Source organism: Euphorbia lathyris, chromosome 10 (genome assembly GCF_963576675.1).
Source record: "Euphorbia lathyris chromosome 10, ddEupLath1.1, whole genome shotgun sequence".
In the NCBI taxonomy this organism is placed as follows: Eukaryota; Viridiplantae; Streptophyta; class Magnoliopsida; order Malpighiales; family Euphorbiaceae; genus Euphorbia; species Euphorbia lathyris.
In genome coordinates, this window is record NC_088919.1 from 66,160,448 (window position 1) to 66,174,265 (window position 13,818).

Here is a 13,818-nt window from a genome sequence, read left to right on the forward strand (position 1 = left end):
GAACCAATGAGCAACTCTCTTCCTCCTCCCAATGTTCCATTGAGCAAATTAGTGAGGCTGTCCGTCAACTCAACTTGAGTAAGGAAGAGATGGAAACTGACCAACTCAAGACGAATGAAATTCTGAAGTACTCTCGAGTCACTTTCAACCATGTGCGCCACTCGAATGTTCAACGTCAGTATTATGATTCGGCTTTGCTAAAGATGTTTCACCAAGCTTATGCCATGCTGACTAACACTATCCACTGGGTTGGGAAGTCTCAAGAATACATCCTGAGTATGCTCAGTGCCTCGGCTATCAAGGTTCCCAGTTCTGTTCTGGATGATGGTATTCCCGTCTTTGACGGTCTCAATGAAAGCACTAAGAACCTTAAGGCATATTCTGCAAGATTAACTCGTGCTGCTATCGAAGACACCTTCATTCCTCCTCCACCTGATGCTGGCAAAACGGGGGAGAAAGAACAAGCTCAAAGAACTCAGCAAACAGGAGAAGCATCTGGAAGTCAGCAGAAACAAAAAGGAAAAGCCAAAGAGCATTCTGCCCAACTCAACTACAAGAAAAAATAGATTGACCAGAATAGCCAGATTTAGTTGCTTAAAACTTGTGTTCTTTTCCTTATGTATTTTGTTGCGCTGACCATTAATACAAAACTATGCATGCATCTACCTTTTTCAAAACTGACTAATCTTATGTGATGCTTACTTATGTTTTGTGTTGAATATTTAACGTATCTTCATAAATCAACTGTGTTATGTGCTTACTTTGCTTCATGATTGTCTGTTATGTTGATCTATAAGTTGACCTCTTTTATATGTCTTCTTAACTAAAACTCATTGAACAAAGATATACTCAGCGTACTCTGATATCTAAATCTTCCGCATAACTTAACTGAGTTAAATAGAATATGTTCCATGAGTTGACCTATTTCTGAAAACTGATATTAGACTTACTTGATTAAACCTTGAAATGTTTAAAGTAAAACTAAGTCAGTAGCTCAACCCTTACGGGGGAGTATCCTGAAAAACAAGGTCAACTATCATGGGGGAGCTCAACACTGAGTTCCTTACTGAATATTTTTGCCAACATCAAAATGGGGGAGTTTGTTGAAACACCTTTCCACATGATTTTGATTTGACAAAATTATTTATGTAATTGATAAAAATATTCTAACACATTAAATTTAAATGCTTTGATTTATTTACACTAATATGTTTGTTCAATGTTGAGTTAATTTGATTTATAAGATATTAAGATAAAAAGCCTAAAGGTCCATAAGAGGAAGTCAAGCCCAAGTCAACAGATCAAGACCTTACGGCCCAGGAAGACAAAACGCAGTCATTCTAAGCAAAGCGCTAGCTCAGCGTGAAGAATGATCGAGAAGCCTTCTATCAATTGCTTCAAGATGAAGCTGCTGAGTGAAACGACAAGAAGTACAAGTCAGCGATAGAACAGAACAAAAGTAGAGACAAAGTATTTCTACTTTGGATAAAGCTCAGAGGACGCAGTAACTGTCTGGAAGACTTTACTATAAATGTCGAAACATTTTGTTCATCTGACGAAAAGCTGCTGAGCACTGGCGTAGACAGAAGATACAAGAATCTCATTGGCCAACGACACTGAGCACGTCCAGATGATAGCGACAGGAAGCCGTTAGCCTCCAACGGTTATTTCGAAATTCGAAATTACCGGTGCTTGAAGTGTCACTATAAATAGGCCTCTCAAATGCTTCATTCGATGCAGATCTTCAATCAAGTCGAAACGCTGACCAAATTCATACTTGAAGTTCTGTGAGAAAAGCAAAGCAAACCTTACACCAATTCCAATCTTTGTGTAAAAGTCTAGAGTGAATTCATTCATCTAAAGTGTCTTAGCAATTGTTGTTTAGGACAAACACTTATCATTTCTAAAAGAATAGAAAGGAGAGGCTGAGTACTCGGTTATAGTATTCAGCGGTAGTTATAAAAGTGAGTAGAGGAATAGAGGAAGGTACTCTTGTATACTCATCTTCTGTTGTAAAAGGTTTCGTGCTCTACCTTTAAAGAGCTCAGTAGAGGATTCAAAAAGCTCGGAACGAGTTCCGGGGACTGGACGTAGGCGGAGAGGCCGAACCAGGATATGTCTGCTGAGTAACATATTTCTAACCTTTAAACTCCTTTATATATTGCTTGCTATAAAACTGATTAAGTAACGAATAGACACTGAGTTGAGTGCACTAAGAAGCTGAGCTCAGGAATAGACTTAAGTGATATCTCCTGACTCAAGGAAAGAAGCAGACTTAGTCACCAGTTGACTAAGCTTGTGTCTTAAATCTACTTAGCGCCGCTGTGTAAACCTTTTCTAAAAGAAAAGAAGTCAGCCTTAACGGACAAAATTTTAAAATAGTTCCTATCCCCCCCTTGGAACTAACCTTGTCACGTTATACGGGACCAACATAAAGTACTTTAGTGTCATCACTCAATGGTTGAATAACAAAATGTTGGGGTTCAAATCTCACATTTTACATCTAAAAACAAAATTTATTTTTTGATATATAAAAGAGTTATGACGGGTAACGGGTACCATGAGGGGTATTTCCATACCCATCCCATTACCCGTTATGATAATAGTTTTAATCTCATACCCTTTTATACAGGGTACGGATAATCCCATTAGGATCGGGTAGTGCCCGTACCCGCGGATAGAATACCTGTTGCCATCCCTATCTATCTCGTACTATATCTCATACCCTGCTAACTTAGGCATTGTAATGGGGCCACCTATCAACTGCTCGCGCTGATCATCTTTCTTTCTTGCCTTAGGCGTCGAAGTATTACCTTACAGAATCTCTCATATCAACGCATAATTCACATTTCCAAATGTTTAAGGGATATACATATAAACCAAATAACAGATCACAAATCAAAGATGTGAATATTAAAAGAATGATACAAATAAGAATCAAGGAAAATCCTCATGTTCATAGAATTTTAAGATCTGCAATGTGTCTGACTTCATTGGTTTGAGCTTAAAACTTGAGTCTTTGTCAAGTTAGCTACATGCTGAGCAACCCATTTCGAGCCGGCCTCAGTGCAACAGAAACTATGCTTATGGCCTTCCCTTTCAACTGTTAGAGCCATACCAGGGACCTGCTTTTCTATCTGTAGTCATAAACAATGAGTTCAATAAACGACTGAACATTTATGGGGCGTTTGGTATTCTATTGGGATACGGATAAGGATAAATGTTGGGATAGAAATAAGGATAAATAGTTGGGATAAGGATAAAAATATGATAGTTGAGAATTATTATTCAATGTTTGGCATGTGGGATAGGGATAAAATAATACATTTTACTATTTTAACCTTATTTAAACTACATAACATTAATTTGAGGGATAAGATAAACTTTTCCATCCTATTAAAATAGCATGAGCTTATCCCACCTCCTTGTACCATCCCCGCTCTTGGGTATAGGATTTGAGGGATAAGAGGCTTATCCCTCATATGTCTCACTCTTCTATCTCCCAGACAAACACGAGATAACTTATCTCGTGTTTTTTATAACTATCCCACCTCCTATATCCCTTCTAACAAACACCCTATTAGGTCCTATACTTGTATCGCTCGTTCAACATGATAAAAGCTCGACAGTGTTCGACTCGATTTACAAACAAACCGAACTTGTGCACGATGAAACTCGGCTCGAAAGTTTGCAAGCAGACTTGGTTATAGGTTCATGAACAAGTTCGATTATAATTTATATGAACAGGCTCGTGAGCAAGTTAGTTCGATTATTTTTTAATAATATCCCCTTTGTTTACATGTCTTTTTAGAGGAATGTACAAAAAAAAAATTAAGAAATGTAATTAATTTTTTAATTAAAATACTCCGTTACTTGTATTAATAAAAAATTTATCTATTGCCAAAGTAGAAAGACCAATTAAATAAGATTATATTTTGTAAAAAGCAATTAATGTGTATAGATTGAATCAAAAGGGATAAGGTGCAAAAATCCGCCTAATTTAGTCAGGAGCAATTTTACCCCTAACCTTAGGTGTCAAGATCAATTTTACCCCTAGGAAGTTGAGTCAATTTCAGATATTATTATAAAATACATAGTATTTTGTTCCTTATTTTGCACCAATTGCATATCAGTTGGTTCTACGAATTTTTTTTATATATTTTTTTGTGATTTAATAATAGAATTAGAGATTAATATTTATAAATTTCACAAAATATTTGAAATTTTATTTGTCTCGTACAAAAGATATTTTTTTATTTTTTTATTTTTAAAATAACACACATGTGAAGTGATAAAATGACGTACTCCCTCCGTTCCACAATACATGTCTTTCTAGAGAACTTTTTTTGTTCCACAATACATGACATTTTGTTTCAATCTATGCACATTAATTTACTTTTACCAAATATACCCCTATTTAAGTTGACTTTTTGCCTTGGGAATAGATAAAGTTATTAGTGGATCCAATTAATACAAGGGTAACAAAATCTTTTACTTAAAATTAATTGGATTTCTTAATTAGTATGCATTAACCTTAAAAGATATGTCTTGTGGAACAGAGCGAGTACATGTAAAGTGCAGATGAAAAAATTCATGACCGATAAGATAGTTTAATGAATTATTTTTCAAATTGACCCAACTTGTCGATGTTAGGGGTAAAATTGCTCTTGGCGGCCAACATTAGGAGTAAAATTGTAACATTTTAGATGTTAAAGGTAAAATTGCTCCTTACTTTAAATGTGAGGGGTATTTTTATACCTTATCCGAATCAAAAGGGAAAATAGCCATTTTCAATACTTGGCTTGATCCTCTAGAATAAACCGCCCAAGGGCCGATGATGGAAGCTCGGGACGGAGCCGTATGAGGCAGAAGTTTCACGTACAGTTCCCTTGTCATGCATTATGAAACCAAAAAGAATTCTAGAAAGATATCTATGTAGAACAGAAGAAGTAGTATTTCTATAAAAAAGGTAAATGGAAAACTACATAATTTTGTCGGTTTCTAAACTATGTAGTTTTCTGTGTTAAAGAAACTTCAAATTAACATAATTAATGAGTTGTTCGCAAGCAAAGTTCATGAATAGAATTAACGAGCTGCTTGAGAGCAAATCTCGTGAACAAGCTCGCGAGCAGCTCATGACAGGATGTTCATGTTGAGCTCCAACTTTAGCTTGAGCTCGTTAAATTTCTAATGAGCCGAACATGAGCAGGCCAAAATTAGGGTCGGCTCGACTCGATTACAACCCTACAAACAAGAGATAGAAAATCACTGACCTCTTGAAACATTTCCATTGGACCCCAGTGATCATCAAGACCAAACAAGAATGTCATTTTACTTTGATTTTCTCTCATGAATGCCCAATCTGGTTCTTCTGAAAGCTAACATAAAGCAACCGTAGTCAACACAGGGTTGTACTGTAGACATTCTTTAGCACTTAATTCTTTTGCTGGAGAAGAAGAGTTGGCTTATGCTTTATTATACCTGTAAGATTGCAAGATTCCACATAATTCAGCCAAAGTTGTAAACTACAAGAAGGTTCACATGCTGATAACTCTGTTACTCAAAATTTTATCATTTGCCCCTAGATATTCTCATAGACGACATTTAACCCATCTTGACTGAAAAATTAACTGATTTGTTAATTTTTACCACATTGACACAATTTTTGACACGTAACATGTATGCGTGGCATTTTTTTTTTCTATATAAACTTAATATGCGGATAAATAAGAAATTAAATTTTTTTCTTGTTTATCCACATATACAGAAGAAAAAAAAAATAAAACAATCACCATATGTACATGTCACGTGTCAAAAATTGTTCTATGTGACAAGAATTAACAAATCAGTTAATTTTTCATCCAAAGTGGGTTAAATGTCGCATGGAAATACCTCATGGGCCAAATGTTACCAAATAATATCACATGCGAAATTGACGGGATTTTGGATACTACGGTGGCCAAATATGCCTTTACTCCTAATTACAAGCATCAGAAGTTCAGAAAAATTTTAAAAAGATGAGCAACAACAATAACACAGAATATGATGTTCCATAATGAATTCATGCTCCAGTTGGAAGCAAACTGATGTCTTCTATCAAAGCTTTCCAAGTTTCATTTCCCTAAACAACTACATACATTAATACGCCGAAAGAGGCAAAACGACAAAAGGGATTAAGGTAAATGATGGATTGCATAACCTGCAGTGACGATCCAGGATTCACTGAGAGGGAGTGTTTATCGTGATTTATGGATGATAAATTGATATTTTTAAGTGTTTTTACATAAAAAAAAAAAATGAAAGTCTTGTTCACAGTTTCCATAGAATTTTTGATGTTTTCTCAACTAATAGTCTGGGCTCCATACTCTAACTATTTATTGGTGTAAGTGGCAGATGAGCTTCGTTTGTCTATTCATTATTTTATGCAGAGTTTTTCCTTAGCAAAAGTATTTAAATTCAGCAGATACGTAATTGTGAAATTTCATATGGAACATTTTTTAGGTTCCAAAGGTCATAAATATGAAATTTATTCCATAGAGCTTGTTGGATTTATTGTATCCAAATGCTATTTGTGTTTCTTTGGAATAGTATGTAAGCTATGTTGCACGGAAATGGAAACTGAAACGAACACCAAGAAAGGTTATACTATATCGGAAACCCACACGAAATGCGGACACACTAGTGAAGAAGAATTTCCGTGCAACATAGTATGTAATACTATATCAAAAGACTCAATCCTACAAGTTACTACTTATATACTCCCATGAGAAATTAAATTACCTTATCGAATTCCGTCAGTGCCATAAAGATCATATTTCGAAAGGTATGGTACTGACAATGAATAAAAGATAATAAGAGTCAATTAAAAAGAAAAAACCCGAGATACGTAGGCACAGAATGAAACTCTTGCATAAGATTTAAAAATCAATCATGCTTATGTTGTTAAAGAGGAAATTAGATAGCCGTGCAACAAGCAAATAAAAGGCTTAAAACTTTAGAATGAAATTCTTGGGGGTAAATTACATCCATGGCTAATGAACTTTACTTATTTTTTCAAGTATGACCACTAAATTTAAAACCAAAACCGTAACATAAAATCCACTCAACTTTACACTTTTTAAAGTTACACTTTCTAACATTATGGCTAATAAACTTCAATCAACGCCTCAAAATGACCGTTAACGACTTCAAAACAAAAAAGTTCAAGAATTGATGATATTCTAAGAGCTCCAAAAGACTCTTAGTCTACCCAAAAAAATACATGTCATCTCCAACAATACTCCTCCTACTCACTCCTTATTTATTTGTTATCATTAAAATTACTATGTATTGTTATATTTATCAATATAGAGACTCTTAGTGATTTGAGAGTGACTAAGAGTCTCTTGGAAAATAAAAAATGTAGCTGCATGGTAAATGTCGTTCTAAACGACTTTAATTCTTGAACATTTCCATTTTGAGGTAGTTAACGGTCATTTTGAGGCGCTAGTTGAAGTTTGGCGGCCATAGCATTAGAAAGTGAAAAGTTGTGTGACTTTTATGTTAAGTTTTAAGTTTAGCGACCATACCATCAAAATAAGTAAAATTCTGTGGCCATGGATGTAATTTACCAGATACTCTTGCATACAAGAAAACTAAGAACATACCTGTAACAAGTGACTACAAGCAGCATCAATAGCAGTAGCAGACCATAACTTCCCAACAGATTTGGACACAATTAATCTAGTAGCACATCTAGGCAGCACTCCTAGTGATGCTACGCTAAAACTAAGCAAAGCCGACTTAATTGAAGACCTGAAATTCACAAATTCTTCCATAAACTCCTCATGGATAAACGGTATAGTAAACGAAAAAGTGAGGAAACAATAATACATCCAGACAGCGTGCAGTAATTGATAATAGGGATAAGGTGCAAAAATGCCTCTAATGTTGACAGCCAAGAGCAGTTCTACCCCAAATGTTGGCTTTTTTTAAGTCTATGAGTGATAAAATGACGCATATGTGAAATGTAGATGACAAAATTCATGACCGATAAGACAGTTTGATGAACTATTTGTCAAATTAATCCAATTTGTCAATGTTAGGGGTAAATTTGCTCTTTGCTACCAACATAAAATTGCTCTTGACCGTCAACATTGAGGTTATTTTTGCACCTTCTCCCTTGATAATATGTCCCGACCGACACAATTTTAGGACCTGAAGAAACTTTTAAGAAAAAAAAGAGTACGGACATCACAGCTAAAAAGGGTGTTATCCCTTCAATAATGCAGCATACAAAGAACTTTACTTTGCAAGTTTCTTGATAGTAGTCTGCTTCTCTGATAGACTGTTCAACATTAAAAATGGATATAGTCCTATGTAATATTTGACCTACAATGCCAGAGATTAATGTCAAAAAAAAAAAAAAACAGAACTGTAAGTAAGTAGATATCAGATGAGAGATAGGAAGAATTTGTAAAGCACTCGTCACCTTCTCAGGCGACCTCCTAAGCGTCTCAATACAAATGTAAGAACCAATAGAATGCCCGACCTTAGGACAAAAATAACATATCAGTCACAAAGAATTTCAATTCGGGAACTAAGTCAACTAAGAAAGTAAGCCTGGTCACTATAAATAGTCATACCTAGAAGTTAGAATCAATTTCCCATGCAAGCTACGGAGCACAGATACTTTAAGGGCTTGATTGGATGGGGTTCAGAGGGGTTAATAAGGGAAGGGTTAGTAAGGGTTGATAGAAACCCTTGTTTGGGAGGGGGAAGGGTTAGTAAGGGTTTTTACAAACCCAAGTTTGGAACACAAAAAAAAAATTAGAAGGGTAGGGTAATGGATGGGTTTTGAAGGGTTTTTTTTAAGAAATTCCATCCAATTTTTAACCCTCCAATTCGGTGGGTTTTGAAGGGTTAGAAATTATCCTTCCTTCCCCTTCTTTACCTTTCCCTACCTTTCCCTACCCTTCTCTACTCTTCCTTTATTTACCCTTCCCTACCCTTCATCCAAGGTTGATGTACGCGCATCGGATACTCCGGGGATACATATACATACGGGACACGGAAAAACAAGTATCCCTTCTTTCTTTTTTCTTTTAATTATGGGGATATGAAGGGATACACGGGGATACTTGGGGGATAGGTTTCAGAGTTAATTAGGTAAAATATAGGGTTTTTTCTTTAAATAACTTTACAAAAGTAGGAGTTAATGTATGAAAAAAATTAAACATAAATTCCTAATATAAATCATTAACTAAACCAGCTTGCAACCACCTTTTATTTGGAAAAGAATAAATAAAAAACTAAAAGCTAATCAGTACTATTAAATGTTTGTAGAAAGATAGTGAAAATGTCTTAGAATAGTCTTTAGACTTGTTAGTTTAAATAGTTTGAAGTATTAAATGTTTTTTCGATGAATTAATGACTTATTAGTTATTATGAATATTATTTGTGGTTTTACAATGATTTACGAATGTGATTTGTGGTTTACAATGACTTATGAATGTGATTTATGGTTTTATATATTCATGTGTATATATCCGCTATACCCGTACCGTATCTCATATTTTTTTTAAAAATGCCAGTAGTTAGTTTTTAGTAACTACTCCTGCTTTCTTTGATTTTCAGCGGAAAGTAACATTTACTGTACCCGAACTTGTATGTGTACCCGTATCAGTGCTTCATAGCATGCAAGTAAAATTTCTACCTAAAGAATACAGCAACCTTGATGCCACTACAGAATTATCATTACTAAAAATTATTTTGAATTTTCAAATTTTCGAAATTAATTGGGAGGCAATTGGAGATAGAACTAATATTAAAATATAACACGAATTATAAAAAGAAAATGGTCTCCTGACCAGAACTATAGGAACTTGGATATTTTGCAGCTCCTGTTTGATGAAATCCACCTGCAAAAGATTGCATTAGAGGACACATACAAAATGAAGTACAGAATTTACTAAACAAGCATGTTAGTTTCAACCTAACAAAACTTAAAAAAAAAAAAAAAACAAGGAATACTAAGAAAGTAAGGAAGACAATCGAGTTTTTACAAGTTGATAATAAATATGTTGAATTGAAAATAACAATCAGAATCCTAACAAAAAATTGCTTGTGGATTACGGGACACACTTGAATTAACTATATTGCCAAGGAAAATTTCTCGCTAAGATGGCATGCAATTTCAGGTCTTCAGTTCTGTAACTCTATTACAAGTGTACTAACAAAAGCTTGAGCAGATTGATTAAAAGGTCCAGTAAGGCACGCGTAAAGAATGCAGTTCGCTTACCCCGTAACTCTACTAGAAGTGTACTAACAAAAGCTTGAGCAGATTGATTAAAAAGTCCAGAATGCAGTTTGCTTATCCCGTAACTCTACTACAATTGTACTAACAAAAGCTTGAGCAGGTTGAGTAAAAAGTCCAGTAAGGCACACGTAAAGAATGCAGTTCGCTGATCCCGTAACTCTACTACAAGTGTACTAACCAAAGCTTGAGCAGATTGATTAAAAAATCCAGTAAGGCACGCTTACAGAATGCAGTTCGTGTATCCCGTAACTCTACTACAAGTGTACTAACAAAAGCTTGAGAAGATTGATTAGAAAATCCAGTAAGGCACGCGTAAAGAATGCAGTTCGCTTATCCTGTAACTCTACTACAAGTGTACTAACAAAAGCTTGAGCAGATTGATTAAAAATTCCAGTAAGGCACATGTAAAGAATGCAGTTCGCTTATCCCGTAACTCTACTATAAGTGTACCAACAAAAGCTTGAGCAGATTGATTTTAGAAAATCCAGTAAGGCACACGTAAAGATTGGCGATTCCCTTATTCCGCAACTCTATTACAAGTGTACTAACAAAAGCTTGAGCAGATTGATTAAAAAGTCCAGTAAGGCACACGTAAATAATGCAATTCACTTATCCTGTAACTCTACTACAAGCGTACTAACAAAAGCTTGAGCAGATTGATTAGAAAATCCAGTAAGGCACACGTAAAGAATGCAATTCGCTTATTCCGTAACTCTACTACAAGTGTACGAACAAAAGCTTGAGCAGATTGATTAAAAAGTCCAGTAAGGCACATGTAAAGAATGCAGTTCACTTATCCAGAGGCTTTATCCTCATACATTACTAACTAAAAAACGAACTTTCAGATCCTAAAATATTATAGGTAGATCACATGAAATCAACAGTCAACTGGAAGGCAGTGAAGGAAAATGAAAGATACCTTGTGATCGATTTGTTGTTGTAATGAGAACAACCTGCAATGCTCCCAGTCCTAGCAAGATGAAAACTTCATGTAAGAACTAAGAAACAATCTTCACCACAATAGAACCAAAAAACACATATAACTAATCACCATAGTTGTTAAAGGCGCACTAAGGCGCTAAGGAGTCCTGGAGCCTAGGCTCAAAGGGCAACGCAAAAAATATAAATAACAACCTGAGGACCACGAGGCGCAGAAAAAATATATATATACTCTATTAGTACTAGTTAAAGCATATCAATATTTGATATCAATATCACTAATACTCTATTAATAGTTAAAGCATAAACCAAGAAAACACTCTCATGACCCCATAAACAAGACAAAACCACATAATACTAAATGTTAAAAACGCCAAGTTAAGTTCATACTTCATAGAGACATTAACATATACTTAACGTCTTAACCTAAGTACCTAACTAATGCTACTAAACTAATAACCATCCATTGTCAATAAAAAGAGAACACACCTTACGTGATGTGTTTCTGTGTGTAGCAGTTTCCATTTGAGTGGAGATTATTCTTTACGCGACTCTGCTCTTAATCCCTCTCTAGTCTTTCTATATTACGTTTTCTGATATTCTTATTTAGATCAAAGGTTAAGATTAAGTTTATTTAAATTAGATTAGTGGTTGAGATTAATCAACCATTTGTTTTATACAAAAAAAAAAAGGAAAAAAAAAAAAACCTAGTGAAAACAGTATATATTATTGAGGCGCGCAGGCTCCAAAGCCCAGGAGATAGCCTTTTAAACTGCACATCACCTTGTGCAATCAAGGTTCACTACCTTGACCCTTGCATTAGGTGCACCTTTAACAACTATGCTAATCACACTATAAGGCATGCCTTTCTCACATCAAATCCAAACAAGACCACAGAAGTCATCATCAAGTTATACCAGAAAAACATTTTCTTCAAAACTTTGTGCTACATTTGAATCTTTAAATGAGCAATTTCAAAAGAAACGAATTCATTTGCACAAATTCAATATATGAACTAGGCTAGAAACAGTATACAGAGCTAAGGCATTAATTTACCTTCATCGTATGAGATATATGCCCGATAACTGTTAACAAATGCAAGGAAACCGTCAATTCATAATTATCACGCCTCAAAATGTGGGGGTTAAAGGCACGTTGTTAACTGAACTTTCATAGTTATCTTAAAATGGTCACTCAACTTCAATTTATTTCAATAAAGTCACACCGGCGACTTTAAAAGCAGAAATACACCGGAAAAGTGAAGTGGCTGCCGCAGCATCACTAGTCAACTTTCATCGTTGACCAAAAAGGTTTCTGTCAGCTAGGTGACAGACACATGTCAGCTAAGTGGCATATATGTGTTGTTTCGGTCATTGGTGAAAGTTGACCAGTGCTGACTTGTAAGCCACATTGACGTCGAGTGAACATTTTGAACAACATGAAATTCAGTGATCAGCTATCTATGTTGCAGGGAAAGTATGCTTCACTGGCGTTTCCGGGTTTCATGTCCATTTCCGTTTCTGTTTCCGTTTCGGTTTCAGTTTCCATTTCCAGGCAACATAGCCAAGGGATGCATGCATTTAACCCCTCAAAATCGAAAATCCAACAAGAAAGGGGAAAAAAAGAGAAAGCATGAGAATTGCCTGTAACAGTCGCAGATCCTCCAAGCAAATCATATAGTGATTCCAAAAAATCCTTATAAAACGAAACAACTCCTGTATTATTAGAACCCAGCATTATTACAACTCCTACTCTACACAATTTACCTAACAAACAAAACAAATCTGCATATTCACACAGTACCAAACATACAACTGACCTGGATTTCCAGGGACGAAGAGTATGTACACTTTAGGCTCATCTGAGCAAATCTCTAGCAGCTCGGTTGTGAATCTGAAACAAACTAAACATGAACAAAAACAGAAAGCAAAATTGTTAAAAAGATGAATGATAAATTTACCCAGACACATTGCAGAGACGAAAATTGGCAGTCCTTTCGACTGTAGAATGCGATTCATGCCCCATTTTATGCCCTGTGCAGCAAAAGATAGGAAATAGGGAAGATCAATTAGCAATTAAACAGTTGGGAGTGTTTGATGAGAAGACGACGAATGATAAAGAGAAGACGGAGAGTTGAAATTTGTTTCGTACAAGTAATAATTGCTGCTGGAGCAGATGGCGCCTGATGCCATGGGTATCAAAGAACTTCCCAAGGATCCAGTATCTCCATGGTCAACTGTCAACTCTCAACTTGGTCAACTGTCAACTGTCAACTTCCCTTTTTCCAAATTGCAAGATTTCCATATTTATACCTCTGTAATTCTATTAACGGAATATAAGTAAATTTAATTGTTTTTATTTTGTAATAAGTAATTACTTTTTTCATAAACTTATCCGTGCAAAAATACTCCTAACCCTTATCAAAGTAATTTTAGTTCCAACATTGACAAATTGAGTGAATTTAAGAAATACTTCATTAAATTGTTTTCTCGATTGTTAAACTTATCATATGCACTTTAAATGTGCGTTATTTTATTACTCATTAGTAATAAATTACAAACATGTGATTAAATCTGGGAATA

The 13,818-nt window shown here is 35.2% G+C and overlaps 1 protein-coding gene across 2 annotated transcripts; it reads right to left on the reverse strand.

Moving 5' to 3' along the window:
• Positions 1–2,829: 2,829 nt before the first annotated feature.
• LOC136209355 (uncharacterized) lies at positions 2,830–13,510 on the reverse strand. Of its 2 annotated transcripts, none has more exons than XM_066000804.1 (13): positions 13,388–13,510; positions 13,197–13,269; positions 13,056–13,129; positions 12,880–12,951; positions 12,293–12,321; positions 11,217–11,267; positions 9,849–9,899; positions 8,471–8,530; positions 8,288–8,370; positions 7,647–7,794; positions 6,781–6,831; positions 5,274–5,378; positions 2,830–3,137 (listed from the first exon to the last, which is right to left on the reverse strand). In XM_066000804.1, the coding sequence occupies exons 2-13, from the start codon at positions 13,259–13,261 to the stop codon at positions 2,991–2,993; spliced, it is 936 nt and encodes a 311-aa protein (XP_065856876.1). In that variant the 5' UTR covers positions 13,262–13,269; positions 13,388–13,510; the 3' UTR covers positions 2,830–2,990. The 2 variants fall into 2 exon arrangements, 1 of the variants encoding a protein (XP_065856876.1); XR_010677505.1 differs by lacking the exon at positions 13,388–13,510 and adding an exon at positions 4,759–4,888 and having other exon boundaries at positions 3,004–3,137; positions 13,197–13,381.
• Between the last annotated feature and the right edge of the window lie 308 nt (positions 13,511–13,818).

Coding starts and splice junctions, on each gene's coding strand:
- LOC136209355 (XM_066000804.1), bottom strand. CDS start 13,261: ATGGGGCATGAATCGCATTCTACAGTCGAAAGGACTGCCAATTTTCGT. Junction 11,268..12,292: donor ATATATCTCATACGATGAAG/GTAAATTAATGC, acceptor TCATCTTGCTAG/GACTGGGAGCATTGCAGGTT. Junction 7,795..8,287: donor ACTATCAAGAAACTTGCAAA/GTAAAGTTCTTT, acceptor TGTGAATTTCAG/GTCTTCAATTAAGTCGGCTT.